Source organism: Emydura macquarii, unplaced genomic scaffold, assembly GCF_026122565.2.
Source record: "Emydura macquarii macquarii isolate MOO-44397 ecotype Brisbane River unplaced genomic scaffold, CSIRO-AGI_Emac_v2 contig_3080, whole genome shotgun sequence".
Lineage (NCBI taxonomy): Eukaryota > Metazoa > Chordata > Testudines > Chelidae > Emydura > Emydura macquarii.
In genome coordinates this window covers 2,517,682-2,543,280 of record NW_027133217.1, presented here as the reverse complement: position 1 = coordinate 2,543,280, position 25,599 = coordinate 2,517,682, and the positions used below count along the sequence as shown (strand labels likewise).

The following is a 25,599-nucleotide window of genomic DNA, read 5'->3' as shown; positions in this document are numbered from 1 at the left end:
GAAACTGAGAATTGTTTCAATGGAGACTTTTTCATGCTGCTGATTTTCCCATGCAGAAAAGGAAGATATTTCTATTGTGCAGGGGTCCAATGGTGTCATATCCTTAGGATGCAGGGGCTAAAATATCGACATAGCCGTTACACGCTGGGTGCAAGTGAGACAAAATGGTGTAAAGTGGCAAAGTGTAACTTTCACTAATTTTGCATTCAGTAACAACAATACCTAGCAGATCTCAAAATGCTTTCCAAAGGAGATCAGTAGCATTACTGCCATTTTACACGAGGAAACTGAGGCACAGAGGGGAAGTGACTTGCCCGACATCACCCAGCAGGCCAATGGCATGACCAGGAATAGAACCCAGGTCTCCTGAGTCCCAGTTTAATGCTATCACCACTATGAATAAACCACTGCCCTCTATTAACTCCGGATGGACTCGGTTCTGAACCCTGCTCTGCTGTGTGCCATAAAGGGGTAAAACAGCAGGAGCTCCCTAGCTACTACACTGCCCCTGTAATCCTCTGCATAGGGGCATCGCGATTATTGAAGGGAAGGGAGCATGGACAACACCGTGCTTCAGCAATCCCTGGTGAATAGACCCTCTCTTGGAGTCGTATCTAAACACAAGCAGGTCAGAGCAGCCCCAGGGGAAATGGCTCCCCCCCACCACACACATCTCAGCTGCACTCAGCAGATACCGGCCACAACTGAGGTGTGAGGCCTGGGTATGCAAAGCGAGTATAAAGATAGTCTCTGTGGGGTTCAAATTCAATCCTTCATATAAGCAGATGCAACTCCTCACAAATTCAATCGAAGTTGCACTTAGGCTAGCAGCTGAATTTAATCCCAGGGATATGGAGGATGGTGCAGGCTTTTGATAAACGACGGTGCTGCTGGTTTATACACTATTCCAAGCGAAGCAAGTAAGGATGCATATAGTCACAGTTGCACAAGATTTTTCCCTTCTAAATGGTCATTTTCAGATGCTCATATTTTCAACCGATTTTTATCCTCTGGGTTCAAGCTTGGCACATTTTTTTTCTTGGCCTGGGAATGGATTTGTACATAAAGTCTGAGCCAGAAATGGTCTGGCCATTTTCAAGAAAGAGTGGAAATAAAATCCTCTTTTGATGCTATGCACTGAATGAAGCAGAGGCCCAGCAGAAACAAAATAGCATGTGAGCATGTAATTAAAGTCGTGGTAATGCACATCACAAGGAGGCAGATTTGAGGTTGCATGGGCTACCTTAAAAGTGAGGAAATGTCAAAAATCAAGTGCTTTGTAATCTTTATGCTCTTCTAATGTAGTTATTTGTATGCAATTTCTATGCAATTTCTTAGACTGATTACATTTGATATATGATGGCATTTATTAGGGACATGGTAACAACATAATAGCAGCAAATCTGTAACTGTTATTTTTTAAAGCATAGTAGTCTATATCATAACCATCTCTTAAATACAGAATAATGTTTGAAACCCCAAAGAAATATATATATTTAAAGGGATATTCTACAGATTCCAGTTTTACAAATGAGACACAAAGTTCTTGATATTTTTCAAACCCTCTGAGTCCCTGGAGGTAATAGATCTATTTCTTCTAGATCACATTTTTAAATGTGTGAGGATTCATAGGTGTAGGGAATGATTTGCTAGTTAATTACACATGTGAATATCAGGAGTAGTAACTCCTTTGGAGCCCGTGAATTTATATCATGGTAAAACTAGTATAAGAAGAAAATCAGGACCATAAACTAGGAAACTTTGAGAAACATGGATCAGAGCCTGAGCCACTGTAATTTGGTGCAGGTCCAAAGGAACTATGCCAATTTCCACTGGTTGAAGTATTGGCCCAATATTTTCAGTTCCAGAAGGGAAGAGGGGAGTCTATAGGTCTTATTCTGCTCTCATTTACATGGAAGTAAATTAAGAGTAACTGGCCTCAGATCAAAATGAAGATCCCTACATATAGCTGTGTGAATGACTGATTTTTCAATATATATATATTTTTTTTTGTACTGCAAAAAGTGTCTTGGGTTGACCCTGAAATGAAAATTATTAAGCCACTGAAACAGTTGGAAAAAAAAATTGTCCCAGGTCGAATAAAATATTTTATTCGACCCACAACACGAATTTTTAAAAACTTGAAATTTGTTTGTTTCCAAATGTACTTCAATTTCATTTAAAAGTGGCTTCTAATGAAAAATCAAAATGCTATGTTTCAAAACTAGGAAAACAAAACATTTAACTTTTGTTTAGTTTAGATATGTTGAAGTCTTTTTTTTTTTTTTTTTTTAAACCAAAAACAACTTGGTGAGACTGATAAATTTATGACATGTTTCAGTCAATCTGAATCTGCATTGTTCAGCAAATAAAAGTTTCATCTGACACATTTCACCCAGCTCTACCTCTGAGACACTTTCTTCTGGGATTCTGTTCCTACTGAAGTTAAAGGACTTTGCTATCAAAGTCAAATTAGGGTCTCCATGTCTGTCTTTCATTTCAACTGTGAAAGCAATTAGAAAAAAAATCCCACATGAATCAGATTTGATCCAGACACCTGAATGTGAATATGAATAGAAAGATCTGTCAGATGTGGTAAAGATGGAAGGATAGTTGACTCTCTCGACATACGAAAAAGCATGTAATGTGACTAATGACAGTTTAGTAAGTAATGTTTACAAATAACCATGTTTCAGTTGACTGAGTATGTTTTTTTCTAGCATAAAGTACACGTGGGTTTTCAAAATACCCATATGGGCCAAAGTATGTCTGGGTCCTGGAGATGTAGGAGGTACAAATGCTACCCCTGCAAATAAAGATTGGCACATTAATCCTGCTATTGTGGTATATTAATGTGTCCCTGTATTCCAGTTTTAGCCAGCCCATCTCCTCTCTCTTCTTCTCCCCCCCCCACCCCACCCCACACACAGAGAGTTCCTTACACATGAACTGTGTCCCTAAAACCACTTCAGAAAACCAACAGCCTGAAAATTACAGGACCTAATTCTAATCTCACTACATTAGCTTTCCACCATTGTAACTGCACTGATTGCAAGGGAGCATCTCCTGACTTACACAGACATCACTGAAAGGAAAATTAGGTCAGGGAGGAGTGAATATCAGCAGCATGAACTACAACAACATCACAACGTTACTGTACATGTCTCCACATCTCAGAACCAGATTGCTTCCCCCCAGTTTAATGAACATTCTGATGGGCCATTTACATCAGTGCAGGTTGGCATTTATTTTAATGTAATTGTTATTGTGATTCTGACACCTCTTCCACTGTGCAATTTTATTTACAGGACTAAGCAGTTTAAAAGTAATTTGCAGCAAACAGAGGAGGCTGTGGAGACTTCTAATCATGTTATAGTTTCAGTAATGGGAACGCTAATGCCTTTATTATGAATAACTTCCTTATTAGAATAAAACTTAGCACGTACGTATGTCTAAATGTCTAGATGCTTTTAGAAAATTTCAAACACAGTCCTGATCAAATCTAATATTAGATAGTTAAGTGAATAAAAGGACTGCCCAGGGATTAAGGAAACATTTGACAAAGCAATCAATCAATTAGCAGTTCCCAGAAAACCACCTCACACCTCAAACTCACATCTAAGCACTCTATGAACACTAATGAATTAGTTCTTCCTGTGTGGTAGAGAAGTATTATCCCTACTTTATGGAAGGGGAAACGGAGGAACAGTGAGGTGAAGGAAATCATCCAGGGATGCACAAGGAATCTGTGGCAGTCAAGCATAAAACCAAGTGAACCAGCGGCAAATTGCAGGCAAAGAGGAGTGATAAACGGAAGACAGCTTAACCTATACACGGAGTTCCACACCTACCGTGCCTCTCTGCTGTACAGCTAGCTACTTTAATACTGGACGAGGGCCAATTTAATCATCGTTGTCATTTCCCTTCATAGATCCTAGTTCAATACCTTGGATCAGATCCCGCTTCCACTGAAGTCAACTAAAGCCTTATTCTCAGAGCACTCACAGCTTCCATTTACTTTAACTGAAGTTATGGGCAGTCAGTACTTTTGAAGATCAGGCCCTCCAAGTTTGAGTGCACAGAGAACGCAAGATCAGGGAAATGTTAAGAGGAAAAACATTCACCGACAGTGAAAGAACTCTCCTAAACCTATATACGCCAGAAGTACGAGCCCCTACTGGGGTGATGGCACAATGGTCAGAGAGCTTTCCTTGCCCACCCCCCTCCCTCTTTGCAATCACACTTTTACTTGTGGTCATGGCATGCACCTGAGGATTTGTTGCAAAATAGTTTCAATTCTGCTAACCAAAAGAGATTTCAATGGTCACAAAGAACTTTCCCCTGCCAGAAAAGTCTCCTCATCCTAACTCAGACAGAAAGCGAATAGGGCCACCCAGCCCCACAGTGAGCTGGGCCACAAATTTCACATTTACCACATTTCCCTTTTTAAGGCAGAACTACTAGGCCCCCAATTTGGATTTCCCTGACACCTGTGTAGGTTCAGAGTGATTCCATTGAAGTCAGCAAAATTACAACAGCGCAAAACTAGCACGACAGCAGCACTGAGCCCGTTGTGTTTGTAAGCTGAGCTGAAAGGTATTAACGGCGGAGGTTAAAGGTATTGTGGGGTACAGATCACTGACCCCCCTATTCTCCAGTTTCAGGCACAGAACATATACAGCACGAAAGGTGGCAAGTGAAACCCAAGAAGAAGAGGTTCTCAGTGGCCCATTCTGTACTTGTCCTCCCCTCCCAAGAATGCCAACAAGAGAACCATGTACCAACTGGGATGGCATTTTTTCTCCCTCTTTGGACATTTGCTCACTGGCCCATTGCGTCTAGTGACGGACAGAACATGGAAGAAAACATAGCCCCTGCTCTGCAAAGTTTACAGGCTCACTATTGAGAATACAGATCAGCCATAGCCTCTCTTATATGTATAAATCGATATAGACCATATATGAGGCCTGGGTGGAAGAATATCTTTACAGATGTAGTTGGAAGATCATATATGCCACTAAACAGGAAGTTTGGGTACTACTTGTACAGGCTGGATTTGAACCAGTAGCCTAGGGTTAAAGTCTCCATGGGCCATCACCAGATCTCTTTTCTATCTGTTCTATTCACTTACCATGGTGAGAATCAGAGGAGGATCCACAGTAACTTCATGGGAGGGTAGGAAAGATGATCTAGAGGATGGGCCTCAGGAAGTCTGGGTTCAATTTCTGGCTCAAAGAGTTCCTAGAGGACAGTGAGGATCTGGGTCTTAAAGGTATTTAGGCACCTAATGGCATTGAAATCGACAGGAATTAGGTGTCTAAATAAATACGTTTGGTCAAGTCACTTTGAGGATCTGGGTCTTATCTACCCTGTGCCTCAGCTCCCAGCCTGTCAAATGAAGATGATACCTTCCGACTTTAAATCCATTAAATGACTGTGGGGTTCTCAAATGCTGCAATGATAAGGGCTTTATATCTAGACAGAGTCAGTGGAGTTACACCAGTGTGAACTGGCATAAGTGAGAGAAGAAGGCCTGTTCAATCTGTTCATTTTTGTTAATCATTTTGATTCATGTATTTACTACTCCAGGCATAAAAGTCAGTGGTTCTTAACCTTTCCAAACTACTGTACCCCTGAAGCCTGGGTTGAGATGTAATCTCCAGTGTAATGTCTGCACTTGTTGTTGAGAAACACTGGGTTAGATTAATCTCCAGTGTAATGTCCAGTTGCAAAACCACTCCTGAAGTTACACCAGGGATGGGTTTGGCTCACAATGTTGTAAAACTATTGTACAAAGAAACAGACACACACACACACACACACACCCCCTGCCAGCCAGGGTACCAGACAAGATTCTCTGTCCATGGTCCCATCTGACTCACTGTACCACATACCACTGGCATCTGAATATAACGTAATTCAGCAATTCCCCCTTTCTCCATTCTGCAGACCACACCATGTTAGAAAGAGCCCCTCACATGGACCCACTACCCTCCCAGTATGCCTCAACACCCCCATGGTTTGACTCTCAGCATTTTTCATGGGGTAAACCAACAAAACAGAACTTACAACCCCTGGTTGTTGACAACCACATTTTGAAAACCAGCCCTGAAGTACCCTGTGGACTATATTAACATCCTGTTAATAGGATAGTCATGTTCACTCCAAATAGGATCCTTACCCCCCTGTTTCTGCATTTAATTTTTTCTAGCTCTGTTAACTTCTAACCATAATTTTCTGAAAAGCCTCTGTATGATGCAAGCAGAATTCAATGCATGTACATACAGGCTGAGATTCTCAAAGCCACCTAGTTAATTTTAAATGAGAACTGGGTGTTCAATTATCTCAGGAGTTTTTGAAAAACTTCAATCACAGTCTGTATATTATCAATATTTACATACCTATAATACCTACTGGAGCCGCTTTGTAGCACTGTCAGCAGAAGTCGAGGGTTTTAAGCATTATAAAGAGGTCTGTTATCGTGAAGCAACCTTTAATGGTGTTGCTACCTATGTGCGGCAGATGGCACAGCAACCTTCAAAAAGAGTGCTGCAATTACAGTAAAGGTTTCTAAGGACCGTGAATACAAACAGGCCTTCCTTGAAAGAGCAGATTTATTTATTTTTTTAAAATACATTTACATCAACCCCACTAACAACGAGTGGGGGAGTCAGAAGTCAGTGAAGTGGTTTTCACACTAGTCTACATGGATGTGGAATCATCCAGGTTCACCTAATTTGCCATTTGGGCACTGGAAAAAAAACGCACAGCCTGATTTTGCATTCACTTTATTCATTTTACATTGGTGTAACTCCATTGATTGTAGCTGAACCAGGCCATAGACTAAACATTTGGCCAGCCCTTTAATATGGAAGAAAGTGGAATTTGCAGTGTGATTTGAATGACTGAAATCTCATTGGGTGCAGACAGGCCGAAACACTTGCCACTGTTCATGTTGATGGCTCAGTGGGCCAGATTCTTATCTCCGTTACACCACTGGAAAGCTGACGTCACTCAGCTGAATCCAGAGACATTACTCCAGGTTAAATCAAAGGTAGATGAAAATACACCTATCACTTTTCTCTGGTCACTGCAAGAAGCGGGACAGCAGACTGAATGGGTTTGAGGTGATAAACCAGGGTAGAATATCTGCCCTTCCTATGTGAGAGAGAATTATGGAGCGTGGAGGGGAAGTTTACAAGAGCAGTAAAAACACCTGGCTACAATAGTTTTTATGACGCTGAACTTTTTGTTTCATACTGACCAGGCCAGAGCTGCTATTTAAAACTTTTCAAGGACAGATCAATTCATCATCACAGTGCCCTAAAAGGCAAGCAGTGCTAAGCACTCCCAGATCCCATGGTCGAATTGTCACTGGTTCAGCTTTGGTTCAGAAACACATACCAACCCTTTGGAATTCTCCTTCGCACTCATGTACTGATGTTACTCATTCTACACAGTAGGCAGGGCATTCAAACGTTAGCACAGGCGTTTGCAGACGCTGATCTCCCACATTATTCTGTCTCCCCCACCAGTAAAAGCCGAGGTCCAGCAAAGTCTTGTGAATACAATGAGAAAGTCAGATAGGAAAAGTTACCTTTCACTGCACTACAGGGATACGAAACCAGTGACGTAACAGCAAAACAGACAGTTAATAGGAATCAAAGGTTGATGCAGAAGGAGAGCGAGTTTATGGTTTGTTCTTACTAATCACAGAGCACCAGGAGGCTAGTGCTTATGTTATACAAAGCACAGAAAGAGTCTGTCTCAATCTGCAGGGTTTATAGTCTAACCCAATCCCACAAATGCTTGCACCAGTAGCTGGAGCAGCCTCTTTGACTGCTCACAGGCATGAAGTTGCTACTGTGCCTGTGTTTCCAGGATCAGGCCCCAAAGGATCGCCTCCTGCCTGTAGGATTGAAGTCAATGGGAATTTTGCCACAGATTTCATTGGGAACAGGCTCAGGCTCGGATCTCTGTGCAGACATGAATTCCCCGCTTCCCCTCATCGTTTGCTCCCAGCTCAAGTCTTGGGCACAAGCTGTTTATGTTCTTTCCCCCAAGGCAAGCACTGAATCGGTTAACTCATTCTTGAGAACCAGCCCACCTGGGCTCGGGAACTGAAGGTGTTTGGGGGCTGGATGGTCGGAGCTGAACAACTGGAATGGCCACGTTTGTCTCATTTCACGGGCCGGGAGAAGAGAGGAAAAGCCGACGGTGGGTTGTTCTTTCCGTGCTGGGAAACTCCATGTAATGGGTTTTACTTTGTCCAGGGGGGATCAGAAGAGGGACCCTGGCTTCTAGGGGAAAACTCGGTCACAGAGAGGAACGGCTGGAGAGCAAATGAAACTGACTCCCGTCCAAGCAACCCGGGCTGGCTAACCCCCGTCACCACGGACAGCCTCTCCAACACAACAGGGTGCTGCCGAAGGAATGGGGGGGGGGGGGGGGTGTTTCTTGGGTATGAAAAGGAATGAATGCAAACCGGGGCTTGAAGTAAGGGGGCAAGTGCGGCCTCGGCGACCCCTCAATCCTCCATCCTGCCTGATTAAAGTAAAGCATTTCATACCCGTCACGCCCCGAGTAAGACACAGTTTCCTACTCACAGTGAAATCATACCAACACGAGGAGAAATAACTGGACCGGTGGCTTCTGCGTTAGCCTCCCTGGCATCGGCGGGGGCGGAGGAAGCCCGGTGCAAACGAACGAGTGGCTGGATCATGAGAAAGTGAGGATGGAAAAGGCGGACAGGCAGGACCCACTGGGTTCCGCCGGACACCCGGCCGTGCGGGGCCGGGACATGCCCCAGGGCTGTGTCCAGGTGTAAGCGACCTGAGCACGGCAGCCTTGCACCGGAGGCGTCCGAGTCCACAAGCTAAGAGATCTCACCCTCCGTGTGTCTCCTCTGGATCTCCTCCGACTCTCGCTCCATCGAGAGAGGCTTTCTCGGAGCCTTTCCCCGTGTGCGAGGCGCTCTGCAAGAAGCAGAAGCTGGAGCAAACCCGGGGAAAACCAAACCAAACCACCCCAACCAAACTAAGCAGGTCACCCCCCGAGACCCCTTCACGTCTGGGCACTGAGGGTCACTCAGCAGGGCGAGGCCAGCGATTGCGCTTCCCCCAGGCGAGAAAACCCGGGACGAGCCTCTCCCTGAAAGATTTCCCGAGCAAGCCACCGGGGCCACTCGGCGGAAGTTTCTCCCCCGCCAGCGCGGAATTAGAAAGCTCCGGGCGCGACCGACCCGACCTGCAGCCGGGGAAGGCGGCGAGCGGCTCCGCCCGGACTCACCCAGGCCAGGAGACAGGCGCAGACGGCCAGCGAAAGGCAGGTGGCTCTCGGCTCCATGCCGGACCGGGCATGGAAAAGGGGCCGCTCGATCCCGGGAGCTGGCACCAGCCGGTCGGTCGGTCCCCGCCCGGGGGAACTGCAGGAGCGAGCCCGGGCCGGAACGGGCGCTTCCTTCCCGGGAGTCCCGGCGTCGAGCACCGGGCGCGGCTCGAACCCCCGCTGGGGGCGAGGGAGGCGAGCGCCGGGAGCCAGCAGCGAGCGACCCACCCGGCGGATGGAGGGGACCGGCCACACGCTGCTGCTGCTGCTACTGCCGCCGCGGCGGCTGCAAGGGAAAGCAGGACCCGCCCTGGCAGCTCCGCCTTCCAGCGGGGGCGGCTCCGCGCCGGGCAGACGAGACGGGCCGGAGGGGGCTCGCCGCCGCGCCGGCCAATGGCAGGAGGCTGGGCCGGGCAGGTGTGGCCGGGCACCGGGGAAGGCCTGGGGGTAGGCGAGGTGGGGCTGCAGGGACCCGGGGAGGGGACGATCAGCCCATCATCCAGCCCCCCCTTCTCCTCCCCAGACCTGCTGCTGGGATGCTCAAGTCCCTGGGCGTTTTCGGGCACAGCCGGTCCCCGCAGTGCTCAGCCCCTGCCCGGAGAGCTGCCTGTCCGCCATCCTTCCCAGGGACTGGCGCCTAAGAACCACACCAGCACCTCGGGGCGTAGCTAATTAAGCCTCCCTCCCGCCCCATGAAAAGGAGGATTATCCCCCCCTGATTTTACCGCTGGGGAAACTGAGGCCTGGTTTACACTGGCAGCTTACTGCGCATTAAAGTCCCTTAATACGCATTAATAATAACTGTCTCCACACTAGCGCGTTGTTAAGGCACGGCAGCAATAAACCCACCTCTGCCAAGAGGATTAGCACCTGAAGCGCATTAGCTACTGCAGTAGTGCAAGTGTGGACTCAATCCGACTTAATGCGCATTAATTGGCCTCCGGAGTGTATCCCATCGTGCCCCGTTTCAGTACCCGCCCCCAAAGCAGCCCCGGGAAGATTCGATTGTTCATTTCCTTGCCAGCGTGGAGAGAGCTTTCCCATTCCTCTCAGCATGGCTACTGTTTTCAGCATGGCTAAAGGAAAGCCCCAACCTGCTCCAGCATGGAGCAGACCAGAAGTTTTGGACCTGATCGGGCTGTGGGGTGAGCAGACGGTCCTGTCCCAGCTACGCTCCAGCGAAAGGAATCTGGACATTTATGGGAAGATATCCCAGGGCATGCTGGAGAAAGGACACCAAAGGGATGCTTATCAATGCAGAGGCAAGATCAAGGAACTGACACTGTCTTATCAGAAAGCCAGGGAAGCAAACAGGCGCTCTGGGTCCTCTCCCAAAACATGCAGCTTCTATGATGAGGTGCATGCTATTCTTGGGGGCGATCCCACCGCTATGCCCCCACAGAGCATTGATACCGCCGCAGCTTCTCAGTCCATGAACAATGAGGATGACTCCTTGGAGGATGAAATTTTGGAAAGCAGGGAGCATGAGAACGGAGTGTCCCTTCTCCTAGAATCACAGGAGTTACTCTTGACCCCCGAGCAGTCCACCAGCACACAGGGCAGCACAGATGATCCCATGGAAGGCACATCTGGTGAGTTTTCTTTCCTAGTAGCATTGCATAGCTTCCCTTTCCTTCCCCCCCACCACGGAGCCATGAGTGCTGGGGGGGGAGGGGGGGGGGAAGGGCAGGGGGCTGCCAGGTATAGGCAATTTTTTACAAACGGTTGTAAAATGGTTGTTTTTTACAAACGGTTGTAAGGGTTTAGCTAGTTCAATGGTGATACATACTTCACCATTGGTTGTTCAGTCCCTCTACATTACCCTTCTGCTGGGACTAGGTTTTGGGCCCCCTCTCTGGCCCCCTCCAAAGAAACATTTTTTCGTTGAGCCCTAAGAGACTCATTACACATGTGGCTCAAATGCACAGCCATCCCAGGCATACCCTACCCACTTTCAGCTGGCCACACCCAAGAGGAATTCTTCTTGCAAACAGCCATGGGAGGATCTTCCCCCCCCCCTCCCCCCCCAGGCAGGTAATTTGCATCAACACCACCACTAGCTAGTTCATTGGTTTCCAGATTCTGAACTGCCAGGTATGGGACTGCATAGCTTCCCTTTCCTTCTCCCCACCCTGAAGCCGGGGGGGGGGGGGGATACACATTGTTTCATAAACAACTTTATGTAATTGGCAACATATTTAAATTGTACCTAGCAAATGATGTGATTGTTGCAAGATGATTTGAATGCAACTTTTTGAAACTATGTTCCATTGACTCCTTTTTCTAACTGTTACATTTCTATGGCTGTACTCAGTATTCTAAATATGTGTACCCTGTTTTTTCTATTTCATTCTGTAGACATTTATGCAGTGGACCGACCCTTAAGAAATGCAGCTAACAGACTAAGTCTGATTAGGAGAAAAAAAAGAAAAAACAGAGAAGATATGTTTTCTGACCTCATGAGCATCGCAACATCAGCAGAGACAGAGCAACGAACATGGAGACAGAGCATGAGCCAGTATATCCACAGTGCCATAGATAGTCAGAGAGAAACTCAGGCGATTTTGCGCAGCACCTCAGAAGAGGTTCTGAAAGTCCTGAGGGAGCAGTTGGACGTGCTCTGGCATCTTGTGGATCGTCGGGATCGGAGGCAGGGCACAGTGCCGCTGTAGACACTCCAGATTGCTCCAGAAACCACTGTTATGGTGCCCTCCACCTCTCCTGCAATCACAAGGTCTCATGCTCGACTCGTCAGGATGCAGCCCCAGCTGTCCTCCACCCTAGTGAGCTCACACCCAACCCCTGAAGATAGAGCAGGAAGCCCCCCCCCCCCCCTTCCCATTACTTGTCTGTAAAGAAATAGTTTTTTTGTATTTCAAAATTGTGTTTAATAACAAACTTACAGATTCTGGTGCCATTAGCCGGGCACAGCTATCAAAGGGGGGGAGGGGGGGAATCTAAGCCAAAGAACATATATGAAAATAAATCAATCCTGTATCTCATTGCAGAACCTGGTTTTCAAAGCTTCCCTAATGCTAATCGCTACTCGATTAGCTCTATGCGTACTGCTGGCATCTGGCTGTTCATAATTGGCACATCCCAACCCTGGGGGAACCTTTCCCCCTTAGCTTCACACACATTGTGAAGAACACAGCAAGCAGATATCACAGAAGGGAGGTTCTTCTCACTCATGTCCAGCCTAGTGAGGAGACTCCTCCATCTGCCTTTTAAACGCCCAAAGGCACATTCTACAACCATTCTGCTGCTGCTTAACGTCTTCTTAAAGCACTTCTTGTCACTGTCAAAGTGACTGGTGTAGGGCTTCATGAGCAAGGGGTAAGCAGGATCCTCCAGGATCACTACGAGCATTTCCACACCCCCAATGTCAATTTTTTGGTTAGGAAAGAAAGTGCCTGCCTGCAGCTTAGAGAACAGCCCCGAGTTACGAAGTACACGAGCGTCATGCACCTTCCCAGGCCGCCCCACGTCGATGTCTGTAAAACGACCCCTGTGATCCACAAGCCCCTGAAGGACCATGGAAAAGTACCCCTTGCGGTTAATGTACTCCGGTGCCAGGTGTGCAGGTGCCAAGGTGGGGATGGCAGAGCTGGGAGCTACACTAGCTGACCCTGGTGGTCCCATCTAGCCCTGTGGTTCTAGGGTGAGCTGAGCCAGAGGCGCAGACTCCGAGCCGGGTTTTCCAGGCTCACCTCTAAAGCAACCCCTCACCACGGGCGAGGTATGGCACGTAACGGCAGCCCGCTCGGCTGACACATGGGGCGGCCGAATGGGGGACACGGTTCCCCCAGCGCGAAAAGCGCAAGTGGGGTCGCTTTGAGCCGGTGAGCCAAGGTTCTGCTCCTGTGCGTCCTCCTTTTGCCTTGTGGTTGGGGCGCAGCGGTGGGACCTGCCCCAGGCGCACCTCCCTTTCCGAGATAAACAAAGGCTGCTCAGTGTAGCTTCCAGGTAGAGGGATTAAGTGCCCTGGGAAAAGGAAGGGTGTGGTGGTCAAGAGACAACCTGTCTGCTACTCCAAGCTCTGTCAAGAGTTAGTGTGACCGTGGGACAATTACAGAGCCTCCATTTATGAATCAGGGTGCATACCTCAGTTTCGCCACCCCAAAGCATTTCATGAGGCAGCCCCCACCCCCCAAATCCTGAGTTTGGTTTAAAAATCCTGAGATTAAAAAAGAACTAGGGGATTCTTTCTCTTTGCCTTCTAGATTCTGAGCCTGTAGAATTCACATTGTCAGGTTTTTCTCCACAACCAGGAGGGCTAGAAACTTCCTGGGGAGACAAATGGAAATTCAGATTCTCACCTAATCACATAATTCCAGGAGCTGGGGCTTTAAGAAAAACCACCAGGAGTCACGGGTTACCTCCAGCAGTGCTGGGAAAATCAATCAGCATTTGTAACCAGAACCTTGAATACAAGCTACCCAGTTCCAAAGGGAACTACGCTTCCTCCAGGACCTCTCTGCAATGCAGGGGGAAGTACACCCTCTGCATGGATGGAGCAACATGTTCAGCCCTCCGGCCATCCCCCAGTGCAATCAGCAAGCTTCATGGGCCTGTTCAGAGAGAAAGGATCAGTGCAAAGGCCACTCCTCTGCACTCTTCTCCTGCCCCTTGGGGTTATTTGCACTTCTGAAAGGGCTAGGACGAAGGAGACTCTGCTGAGCACAGGAATGGCTAGCAGCAAGTCTTGCATCTTCTTCCCCAACGCTGTCTAGGGCATGCCACTATCTGATCCTTGCTGCTCTTTCAATCTTACATTGTTTATTTTTTCTTATGTTACTGGCTGCTCAAGTTCAGGCGAATGGATAAACCTTTGCCTTCGTGTAAACATACACCAGAGGCAGAAACAGGAGGCATGCATTCCGTGCCCTCAGGAAGCCCTGAAACCTGGCCCCTTAGCTCCATACTAAAGCTACCAGGACAAGTGTAATTTATCAGGGAAGGACTTTGGTGGATCAGGCCTCTTCCTTGGCCAACTGCTTTGGCAGATGAAATGAAGAAATAGCTTCCCTGGCTCAGTTCAACAAAGATGGGCTTTTTTTTTTTTTCTTCTTTTTTAAAATTGCTTTTACACAATGTGATTGACATGCTTGGGAAAACAATCTCTTTTCTCTTTGAAGGTGACCTGCATAGGGGGGAAAATATTGTCTGTGACTTTTTTTTCCCTCTCCTTTTCTGTTTCTGCTGCATAAATAAGGTTTGATATATTAAGGGGCTTTTTAAGAGGGTTGGGTTTTTTTTTTTTTTCATTTGTTCTTTTGGTTTTGACATTAACAATTCCAGTCTGATCAACTTGTTTTTTCCTGGAAGATTGAATCGAGGACAACGCTCACTGGTATAGCAAAGAGAGAGGAGAAGCTAATTGCATTCATTATTTGCACAGTTCTTTGAACGTGTATGTGATGTTGGCTCTTAGGTCAGTTTCAAAGTAGAGATTATAACTGAGTTGCAAAGTTCTTAAATTGCAAAGTCTCTGGAATTACCCAAACAGTTTGGAAGTCATCAGTACTTGTTTAGAGCTTCTTTGTTAGAAATCCAGTCCAGAGATATGAAGACTAAATAGTCCAGGTGCAGAGCTTGTTCAAATTCTCCCCTGGGATCTCAATCTTGCAATCCAAACTTTGAGATAAAAAGATTTGAGATAAAAAGGATCAGTCCACTAGAATCTTTTATAGATCCATGCAGGTTGACCGATATTTTCTTGACAGCAAGTGCCTCCTTGAACAATTAATAGATGATTACTTGGGACTCTGAAGTATGATCTCCTATATCCTGTGCATACCGATAACTAGTTATATTAGCACAAGGTAACTGGTCATTTACAACCATTTACAGATATTTACTACTTAAACTTCAAAGAGAAACACAAATAATAGTATTGTTATGTTCAAAGTTCCATCTAAATGTTCATATGTTCCTTTTGAACTCTTAATCAATAGAGCTATTTAGTTTATTAAAAGAAGATTAAGAGGTGACTTGATTACAGTGTATAAGTACCTTAATGAGGCAAAAATACAGGGTTCACAAGGACTCTTTAATCGAGCAGAGAAAGGCAGAACAGCAGCCAGTGGCTGGAAGATGAGGCCAGACAAATTTAAATTAGAAATAAGGGACAAAGTTTTAATAGGGAGGTTGTTTAACCATTGGAAGAAGCTGTCAAGGAAAGTGGTGGATTCCTCATCTTCAAATCAAACCCGGATGCCTTTCTAGAAGATACACTTTAGCCATAAACAAGTGATTGGGCTCAATATAGGGGTAACTGCGTGAAATTTAATGGCCTGTGATAAGCAGGAAGACAGATTTCTAATGATCCCTTCTGGCTTTAAGATCTGTAAATGAGGGCTTGTTTACACAGAGCAGCAATGTGCACCAGATGGGTGTGATTTCTAAAGTTCATGCACTAACTGGTCTGTATAGACCCTGCTGGTGTGCATTAAAAGTTCCCTAGTGCTGTTTGAAACAGTGCTTCTTTGAAGTACACTATCAAGCTTTAAATAAGTATCTGTGAGGTCTACACAGACCAATTAATGCAACACGTGAGTGTGCTTCAAAAATCACACCCCGCATTGCTGCTCCATATAGACATGCCCGGAAACTTACTCCATGAATGGTCCTATTGATTTCCATAGGCCCATCTGAGGAGGTGTTACTCAGTGGGACTAATGACACCAGCATTTGACCCAACATGAATTATCTGTCATTTCCATTCTAAATGTAGGTTATCATTTGTAAAGATCAAGTGGAAGGAGTTGGGACTCTAGGCCATGGTACTTAAGTGAGAATGTTTTATGAATGCACGGTAAGTGTCAGTGTTAGGCTGGAGAAGCTGTTAAGAGTAAGGAAAGAGCATACAAATCATTAAAATGAAATTAGCTGTCTAGTGTTCTTGTGAACAAGTGTCAAGGTGTATGGACGGGCAACAAAATACTTACTGAGAGCCCTTTCATATTGTACGCATAGCAATCAACATCCCATAAGTGAAGGAAGTTCAAACATCTACCAGCTGTTTCAATGAATGAATAATAAACTCTGGGTTGGAACTAACAAATTCGTTGCTGATTAGATGTTCCCAATAGAGCAATTGTATCAACCAACAATAAGGCGAAAAATCAGACCAGCTTTTTAGCGGTTTAAATCAACTTAGCTCTGTAGGCTGTAATGGTGTTTTGCCAGTTTACACCAGCTAGGGATCTGGTCCTCTGAATCTAGATTGAGCTTTCTTTTCTTTTTCTTTTCTCATGCACTGTTACTGAACAATATTTATTATTAATTATTACTATTTATTATTTATATTGTAGCAGCACATATGGGGTGCAGTCATGGACCAGGACTCCATTATGCTAGACAATACACAGGCAAACAAGACAGTCCCTGTCCTACAGAGCTTACAGTCGAAGACAAGACACAGGTGGATACAGAAAGACAGGGAGCACAAAGAAACAATGAGACAATATTGATGGTCAGTGGGTTCATCATACCAGCAGCTCAGCCATTGTCGAGTGTTTTGAAAATACAATGTCTAGGAATAGGGGAGTGTCCCTTTAAACAGTTGTGAGGTCTCTGGTGGTGCTCACCGTGTTCTATGTTGAGAAGCTGCCAGAAAACAATCAGAACAGCAAGGTTCTAAAGCTAGGTCTTGCTGTTAGTATACAGTCAGTAAGCGTGGTTATCTGGGACCCAGCTGTGCCCGTGTGGTTTCTTCATGTTTTTGATATGAAAAGAGCAAAAGACACAACGGTAGGCATCTCGGCAAAGGAGAGTTGTAAGGAGGGATTTGAAAATCTACGAAGCACAGAGCATTCACCACCAGGAAAGGCTCTGATCTTTCAAGAGCGTGGGCTCTAGATCCTCCTGTCTCATGACCATCAGGCCGACTCCCGTGCTGCTCAATCAGGGGAAATCACCCACAATTCCCAGGTGGTGTCCGCATCCCCAAAGAACCAGCACAATAGGATCCTGGTCCATGACTGGGGCTCCTACGTGCTCCTGTACCACAAACTGTCTATATAAAAAGATTCCAGGACTGTCACCTGTCTCTGTGTTACTCGGAAGCCTAGAATGTCTGTTGAGTCAGTGTGATGTGATGGGAATAGCTACATGCATGGTTGAGGGCTCTTTTTATTCAGAATATCACCAGGTTCAATCATCACTGGGATTTGTGGTCTGCTAGCGTCTAATTTTTAATTTCTTTGCCGTTTTGCCATTATGAATTACACCTGTGAGACAGCAAAGCATGTGTCTATGCCAGGCCCAGACTCCTACATCATTGTGATATCAAAGGTAACTCAACCAATCACCACCCTTCCTCTGCAACTAATTTGCTTGCAGCAGTTTCATTGGTTGTATGAGGGAGATGGCGGATGGTGGATTAGTTGGACTGACTGCCAGACCTGTGCAACAGCACAGGCTTTCAGCTACTAGTAAATAATAACATCTTGTACTGCTCCCAACTCATGGGATCCACTTTCATTCCTGGTCCATTCACTTTCAGTGCCGTAAGAAAGAAGTTCCAAGAAAAGAGCCAAGATATAAGGGTACAAAATGAAACAGCATGAAATCAATCATTCTGCAAAGTACAGACACAATAGTTCAATAGAAAAGGTAGTGTAGGGATCTGCCCACAGAAGTGGGCACAAGAGGATAGTGCATTCCAGTCCCAGATCTCTGTGGCAGTGGGCAGGCCACTCAAATTTGCTGGCTCAATTTCCCAACCTGTAATCGAGGGATAATGATAATTACTTACCTTACTTCAGAAGGCGGCGAAGATTAATTACTTAATGTTCCTGGTGCGCTATATTTATCTTCACATAGTCGATGCCAACTGTAGCAAGACTCAGATTACAATGATCATGCTTTCACTGGAGACTATTCATTTGCAATGTACGTTGCCAAAACCATTTTCTTAAAAATAATTAAAAAAAACCAACACTCTAATGATTTGGGTTCTGGCCCCAAAAAACTGGTTCACTTTAGGGTTTTTTTTTAAAAAAAAAATGGTGTTGGAGCTATCTAGATTGCATACCTCAGCTGGCATGACTGACAATATAGGAGCAGTAACTCTCAACACGACATCCCAATCTGTCTGAAATTGAACAGGTCAAGCAAAGTAGCTAAAGATTCATTATTGCTTTTATTGAAATTCTTGGCACTGGTGCATATCCCTGCATGTGCACGGTGCTGTACAGTTACAGAAGAAAACAAGGTCCCTCCCCCCCACCAAAATCTTATAGTGTGAAATGAGACAAAGTACAAACAGGGGGTAGTGTTGTGTCAACAGACACAGGACATCTAGGTATAGGCATCACTGGTTGTAGTAAGGTCTGATACTCACAGAGCGGGCGTGATTGCTTGCCTAGCTCACAGCTGCCAAGCAGAAACTGCTTGTTCTCCTGCAGAGTCTGAGGGTGCCCAGGAACAACACCCAGCTGGGCTGGTATGCAGCAGTATTGTGTGGTGGCAGCCTCCTTGGCCAACAGCTAAAGAACCATCTTCTCTCTTTGGGGCTGTGACAGAGGGGCACAGAGGGAGACACATACACACTGACAAGTGGGTTACATACTTCTCTGCACAGAGGAAGCTACCCCTAGCATCCCCCACTACAGGAAGGATGTTTACAAATTGGAAAGAGTCCAGTGGAGGGCAACAAAAATGATTAGGGGGCTGGGGCACAAGACTTATGAGGAGAGGCTGAGGGAACTAGGCTTGTTTTTTCTGCAGAAGAGAAGAATGTCGGAGGATTTGATAAAAGCTTTCAACTATCCGAAGGGGGTTCCAGGGAGGATGGAGCTAGGCTGTTCTCAATGGTGACAGGTGACAAAACTAGGAACAAAGGTCTCAAGTTGCAGTGGGGAAGGTCTAGGTTGGATATTAGGAAAAAGTTTTTCACTAGGAGGGTGGTGAAGCACTGGAATGGGTTACCTAGGAAGGTGGTGGAATTTCCATCCTTAGAGGACAGGTGAGTTGCCAGCTCTCTTTAGGATTCCTTTATCACAAAGGTTTCTCTGATTTTTCTGATTTCCCAGGCAGGCTTCAGTCTCTTCCAGTGTTAGCAGCAAGCCCTGAGCTCTCTGACAAAACTACACACGGAGCTTTCTCCTCTTGATGGAAGGCAAGATGGCCTTGCCTGGCATTTTTTCATTTTTTGTAAAGCTCATTGTCTTTGTGAGCTCCGGCCACTTAGCTGGCAGCTGGCCTGCTGCTAATCAGCCTCAGAGCCATCCCGCATTTCCTGCAACAGTGCTGCATGGCTTAGAGGACTCTAGCGAGCACGCTCAGCAGAGTTCAGTGGGTATGATTAGAGCTCAGCATCTGCCCAGTAAGATTACTGGGAGGAAGGGGAATCTGGAGCACCCACCCCACTGAACTCAGAGGCTGCACCTTGAAACCTAAAGTGAGGAGCAACATGGATCTCCTGTGTTTTCACTCAGAATGCACTGTGCAGGTGTAGAAGAGCACAGGCGGCATTGCTAGGAGACCGTGGTCTGAGCATTATTTATGGTCTTTGGATAGTTTTCTCTGCATTTTAAAGGGAATGTGCAAAGCATCCATTCCCCCCTTTTCCAGATTCCCCACTGCTTTTTTTCCCCTTGCATTTTTTAAAAACCTTTCATTCTGTAAGTCTTCTCTGCAGTTCCACATTGTCTTTGTCTGTTGGATTTCCCCAACACCCCAGGCGACATGAAATGTTCCAGCTGGCGTGGCAGAGCTTGGAGGCAGAGGGCAGGTCGCTAGTCACAATGCTCATTTGGAAGGATTTTAGAGGGTGTGTTTTAAGTGAACAATCAATTTGCTTTGGATTCCACCCCCCGCCATCCGCAGCGGTACTCTCCTGAAATGTCTCATTGCCAGTGATCCGGTTAAAAACTATTTGAGCAACAGCACGGCACAGATTCTCCCCTCACGGTGGTGTAAATCAGGAGGAAAAGCAGACCCAAGGAGAATATGATAAGCTACTAACTTCAAAGATTAAAGTGCATCCTCATCCTTCACTGTGTGTCCAGAGATGAGGCTGTGGGGCCAGAAGCAGAACAGAAAGACTATGACTTGTCCTCATTGACAGAAAAGGTGTGTTTTCACTGTGGGATGACTAACGAACCTTGGTCAACCTGCTTTAGAAACATAGGGGAGACAAGACACTCTTGTTTTGCTGCGTGGTAAAGTAGATGAGGTAAAACAATCTAATGAGTTTTAAGATGGAGTTTGATGAATGGAATTATGTGATGGGGGTTCTCTGGGGTGATAGGGACCGGGATTCCATAAGCTAGGAGGTCCCTTCCAGACCTATGTCCCTATGTCCTCACATAGAGGATATAAGTGCTGCTGACTCCACCTAGATAAACACTGCAAGTGCTTTGTCTCCACTTAGGATTTCACAGTGAGCTGAGTATCCTGCATTCGTTATCTTGCTGTAAAAACTCCAACTTTGTGTGAATGAAGACAGCCTCCACAGCCCCCATTGCATTGGACTTCTCTGTTAATACCTCTTTGTAAATCTATTGACATTTTCTCTGTTTGCCTAGCTGTGGGTGGCCTGTGTTTGCTAGTCAAACCTGCTATTCAAAATTCCTCTTTCCTCCACTTGCAACCAGGAAATGACAGCAGTTCTGCTTCCTCCTCTCTTACATCTTCACTTGGGCATGAAAAGCACAAGAGGGAATGATAAGACCAGATAGATGACAATTCAAAGCTGTGCCGTGAATACCTGCTGTGGCATTATAGGGAGTCACCATGTAATGCCATTGCAGATGGTCTCGCTGATTATTGGTATTTGATTGTACAAGAATTAGATCTTGGAGTAATGCTCAGTGTCCGCTGTGGTGCAATTATTTTTAGATGCTGAATATAGCACTAGTATGTGTCTCTCGGACTAATTTATGTCTTAGGCACAGCTGCTACCTACAGGCTAATAGGTGTGAGCAAATAAAACATTATTATCACATGGTATCAAAACATTACACCTATTGATAGATTTAAGTTGCCTGATATAAATAAAGTCTATACACACACCAATGAAAATAGTCTCAGGGAATGAGTAAAAATGAACACTTTGTTCTCTTGAATGAACACTATATACTGAGAATTCATCTACCGTGGGCTCATTTTTATCATGTCAACTTTATTTATCCAAGTCACTTTTTTCTTTCTTAAAAGACAACAAATTTTGTGTTGCATTAAAAAGAAATACTAGACTGAGGACTCTATTAGACAGGGAAATCCTCTGCTAATCTGTGGATAGATACACAATAGGCAGTGCAGATTCACCTAGACTTATAGGGACTGATTCACCACTGTCTTACCGCAGTTTTAAGTTGCTATAATTCCATTGAAATAATTGTTTGTCATTTTCAACAGTCAGTGGCACTCTTATCAGAGCCAGCCAGCTTTTCAAAGGAATTTTATTGTGTTCTTCTGCAATACACTAGCCATGGCTGAATGCAACAGTGAAAGGGTTAACAACATAATTACCCTGATGGTCATGAATCAACCATCTTCTGAAACCATGGCACACGCATGGTGGGTGTCAACAAAAAGGTTTTTAAAAACATGGGTTTGTGGCGCCTCTTAGCAAATATCAGTCTGAGAAAGTAACTCTCAGTAGAGACAGAGATTTAATATATTACCAGAGAAGATGACATAATGCATGTCTAGGTAGGGGAAGCATGGTGGGACCATGCCATTAATGCTTAAGTCAAAATAATAGCACTGAACAAATGAAAAGGTTGAGGAACTTTTTCCGCATGCTGGCTCCACAAGGATGTCCTCTGCAGAATCTGCTGATCAGGAACAAAAATCCTTTTGTCCTCCTGTGAATTTACCCGACCCTCAGGTAAGAGCAGAGGTGTTGGGTATCCCTGTTGTGTTCCACCTCAGAGGTGGTTGCATTTCAGTGCCGATGACTGACTCCCTGTATATGTACAGGGCTGCATCCTCAGCTGGCGTAAAGTGGCATAGCCTCCTTGAATTCCCATATGGTTATGCTGATTTACAGCAGCTAAGTATCTGGCGCTAAGAGCTTATAATAATTATGTAGATATTAATCACTCCCCACACACAGAGTTATCCCTACCTCCGCATTTCACAGTTTTTTCTGTTTTCTGTGTCTGTCTTTTAGACTGTAAACTCTTCAGGGCAGGGGCTTTCTTTATACTGTATATCGTACAGCCCAAGCACAACAATAAATGCCAGGTACAGTCCTCTGACCCTCCAGTAGTAGCAATGGAGTGACACATTGCTATACAACTTTTTACAGTACACAAGGATGAAATCTGTGTCTCAGTTCATACAGTTAGAGGTAGGAAAGTGCAGCAAGTTGGGCTGTCTGCTTGGTGGGTGAATGATCTCCCAATGCTTTCTAACACAGTGTCACATTTGGGGGTTCAATCCAGACCAGTGAGATGTTGTCTCATTGCTTATCCTGTAACCCTCAGTGCCTTGAACTGCCCTGATGCTGTAGCTCCCTGTCTGGATGCTCCCAGCCAGTATGCAAGCATTCACTGAATATCTGTGTGTGGTGAGCAGCCCTGATTCGACAACAATGACTTCAGCCGCCTGCTTGTTATACCACAATCACACTCTGGTTAGTGCTAACCAAAGGACCCCATCACATCCCCAGCTAGGGTGACCAGATGTCCCAATGTGATAGGGACAGTCCCGCTATTCAGGGCTTTGTCTTATATAGGTGCCTATCACTCTCCGCCCACTTGTCCCGATTTTCACACTTGCTATCTGGTCACCCTACCCCCAGCCTTGAATTTCCTCAAAATGATTTGCCCTGAAATGTCCAGCCCTCTCCTGGAACATTTAGAGGAGTAATAAGATCTGTTTCTCCTTTAAAGAGACATAAGAACATTTGAAACGGAGTTGATGATGGGGCTCATGCAGAAGGGCCGTGTACACCCGGGAGGTGGGGATAAAGCGGACAGCTGGAGCCCTGCCACCCCGGGGCTAACAGCCAGAGCCCCATCACCCAGGCTTGGGCTCTCCTTTCCCCCAATCCCCCCTAAATCCCTCACCTAGAGGCAGTGGGGCTCCCTGCCTGTCAGCCCCGGGTGGCGGCAGCAGCAGTGCAGAAGTACAGTGGCAATGGGGTGCTAAGTCTGCTGTGAAAAGTGATATTGACAAATATCACTCTTCACGTTGCTATCCTTATTTCTGTGCTGCTGCTGGCATGGTGCTGCCTTCGGAGCTGGGTGGTGGTATATGTACTTGGGGGGGGGAATGTAAATGACTACACATACAAAGAAGAGGGGCCTGATTAAATACGTTTGAGAACCACTGGTTTAGATTAAAAGCAAAACAAGTTTATTAACCACAAGAAATATTGTTCAAGGTAGCTTTCTTACCAATCTTTCTCCTTTCCAGCCATGGCTGATATTTTCTCTGTCAGGATCTTCCACAGAAGGGAAAGGTGCCGGTTTCCCTTGTCTTCCTAGGTGAAAGATCTTTGCCTAAGCAGATTTCTCACCTATATTCAGTTCCCAGAGACTTCATCCTCGTTGGTTGAAGGGCCCATCTTTCTCAGCTGGCAAGATCTCTGGGCCTTGTGTCTGTCTCGTGATGGATGTCATGATGGTGCCTTCTTTTTCCTTATATCTTCCAAAACTCACTGTTTTGTCCCCAGATGACCTCATGCTGTACTCTCTTTTCTGTAGACTTCCCATCCCCCTGCTGACATGTATGTAAATAGGGCTTCTATTGATTTTGGTCATACTTTGTTCACTCACAGTGAAGACATTTAGCTAGCTGCCTTCCCTCCTGTCTGAGAATAACCTGTCTCTCCTTTTGTTTGGTCACAGATTTTGAAGCATAATATCAATTAGTCTCCATAATTCCTCACATAGTGTTAATAAATACCTTTCACAATGGTATTTATTGCCAGTGTGCCATTAACTTTCATAATAGACCTTACTTGATACACTTTTATAATAGAGTAATTCTGTGTACAATCCACTGATTTAATTGCTTATCATTGGAGTTTCAGACTCCTGCAAGAAACTATCTCCTCTACTTGCTTGTTTACATTTTATGTAAATGTACCTTCGTTGTCCCTGCCTGATGACCAGGCTGGTCAGACAAACAAATACCTATTCTTTTGTCTGAAGCTGACTGGGCTTATGTATTGCTTACCAAACACATTTTAAGAACATAATTCTAGCACACATTCATAACTCTGCATGTACCCTGTACATATCTCACACAAGAATATTAATGATTAGTGAGTTGTTAGTTTTCCAGTGATATCTTACATGACACCTTTTAGACACAGATTATGACAACAGTGTGTTACGTGTAGTGAGTATGTCAAGCCTGAAAAGAGTTGCTATCACACGGAAGTTACCCGCCAATGGGCCTCTGTATCACACAGAGTAATGTAGAACCGGATCAAGCCTTCTTGGGTACATTGAGAAGATCAGATTTAAGGCACCACACCCCCAGGTGGCAGGTAATGACAGTGGCAATCGGACACTTTATGGAAAGATCCATAATGATGCCTCAGAAATTCTGCTATCATCAGCCTTTCACATCATCAGAGCCCAGAAGAGCAGATAATCTTAACAGGATGAGTTGGCAAGAGTCGTGTTTTGCACATAAAAGTGATACATTGGCATGAGGTGTTGGGTGAGACGACTTAATGCAGCTTTTCCATCTTTAATGCAAATGGTTCTCCAAGGGTGGTTTCAAAGGCAGCCTGGCGATATCTCATCCCCTTTGGGTAGGTGGGCGGGTTGTAGTCACTCTGCAATGAGTCATCCCCATCTTGTTTAACTGCAAAGTAACATTTTTTGTTTATGTATAAGTTTCAGATCTGTCTGACTGATGATGCATGCAGCCCATAAATTTTAGGACACTGGGCCTGTGTATTTTCCATTAAAGGCTTCCAGGTGGTGGGATCTGAAACTCTACAGAGAGGCAGGTATGTAAAGAGGTTTTGCAGATCAAAGCTGTCAAGGGTTCTGAGTTACCCATGTTACCCCATGCAAAGGAATCAGGATTGTTCCCTTCCAGAAATACAAAGGGTGGAACAGATTAGTACATCCTCAGTCCCAAATGAAATCCACAGAACAGACTGGCTTAAAAGGCAGCAAATGATATTAATCTGCACAGACTTTGAAGTTAAAAAAATAATTAATTGTAAATTAATTGTAATTAAAATTGTAAAAATTGTAAAAAAAATTGTAATTCATTGTAAATCGAATCCTATTTGCTGGACCACTTAGGGCCCCAATTCAGAATTTAAGCCTATTTCAGCTCTAA

At 45.4% G+C, this 25,599-nt stretch overlaps 1 protein-coding gene across 1 annotated transcript in view; it reads right to left on the bottom strand.

Moving 5' to 3' along the window:
* Positions 1–9,831, bottom strand: part of LOC137141567 (vasoactive intestinal polypeptide receptor-like) — a 161,392-nt gene extending 151,561 nt beyond the window's left edge. Inside the window, exon 1 of the mRNA XM_067530506.1 lies at positions 9,289–9,831. Within this exon, the coding sequence (XP_067386607.1) occupies positions 9,289–9,345 (57 nt within the window). The 5' untranslated portion in view covers positions 9,346–9,831. The remainder of the gene's footprint in view (positions 1–9,288) is intronic.
* Between the last annotated feature and the right edge of the window lie 15,768 nt (positions 9,832–25,599).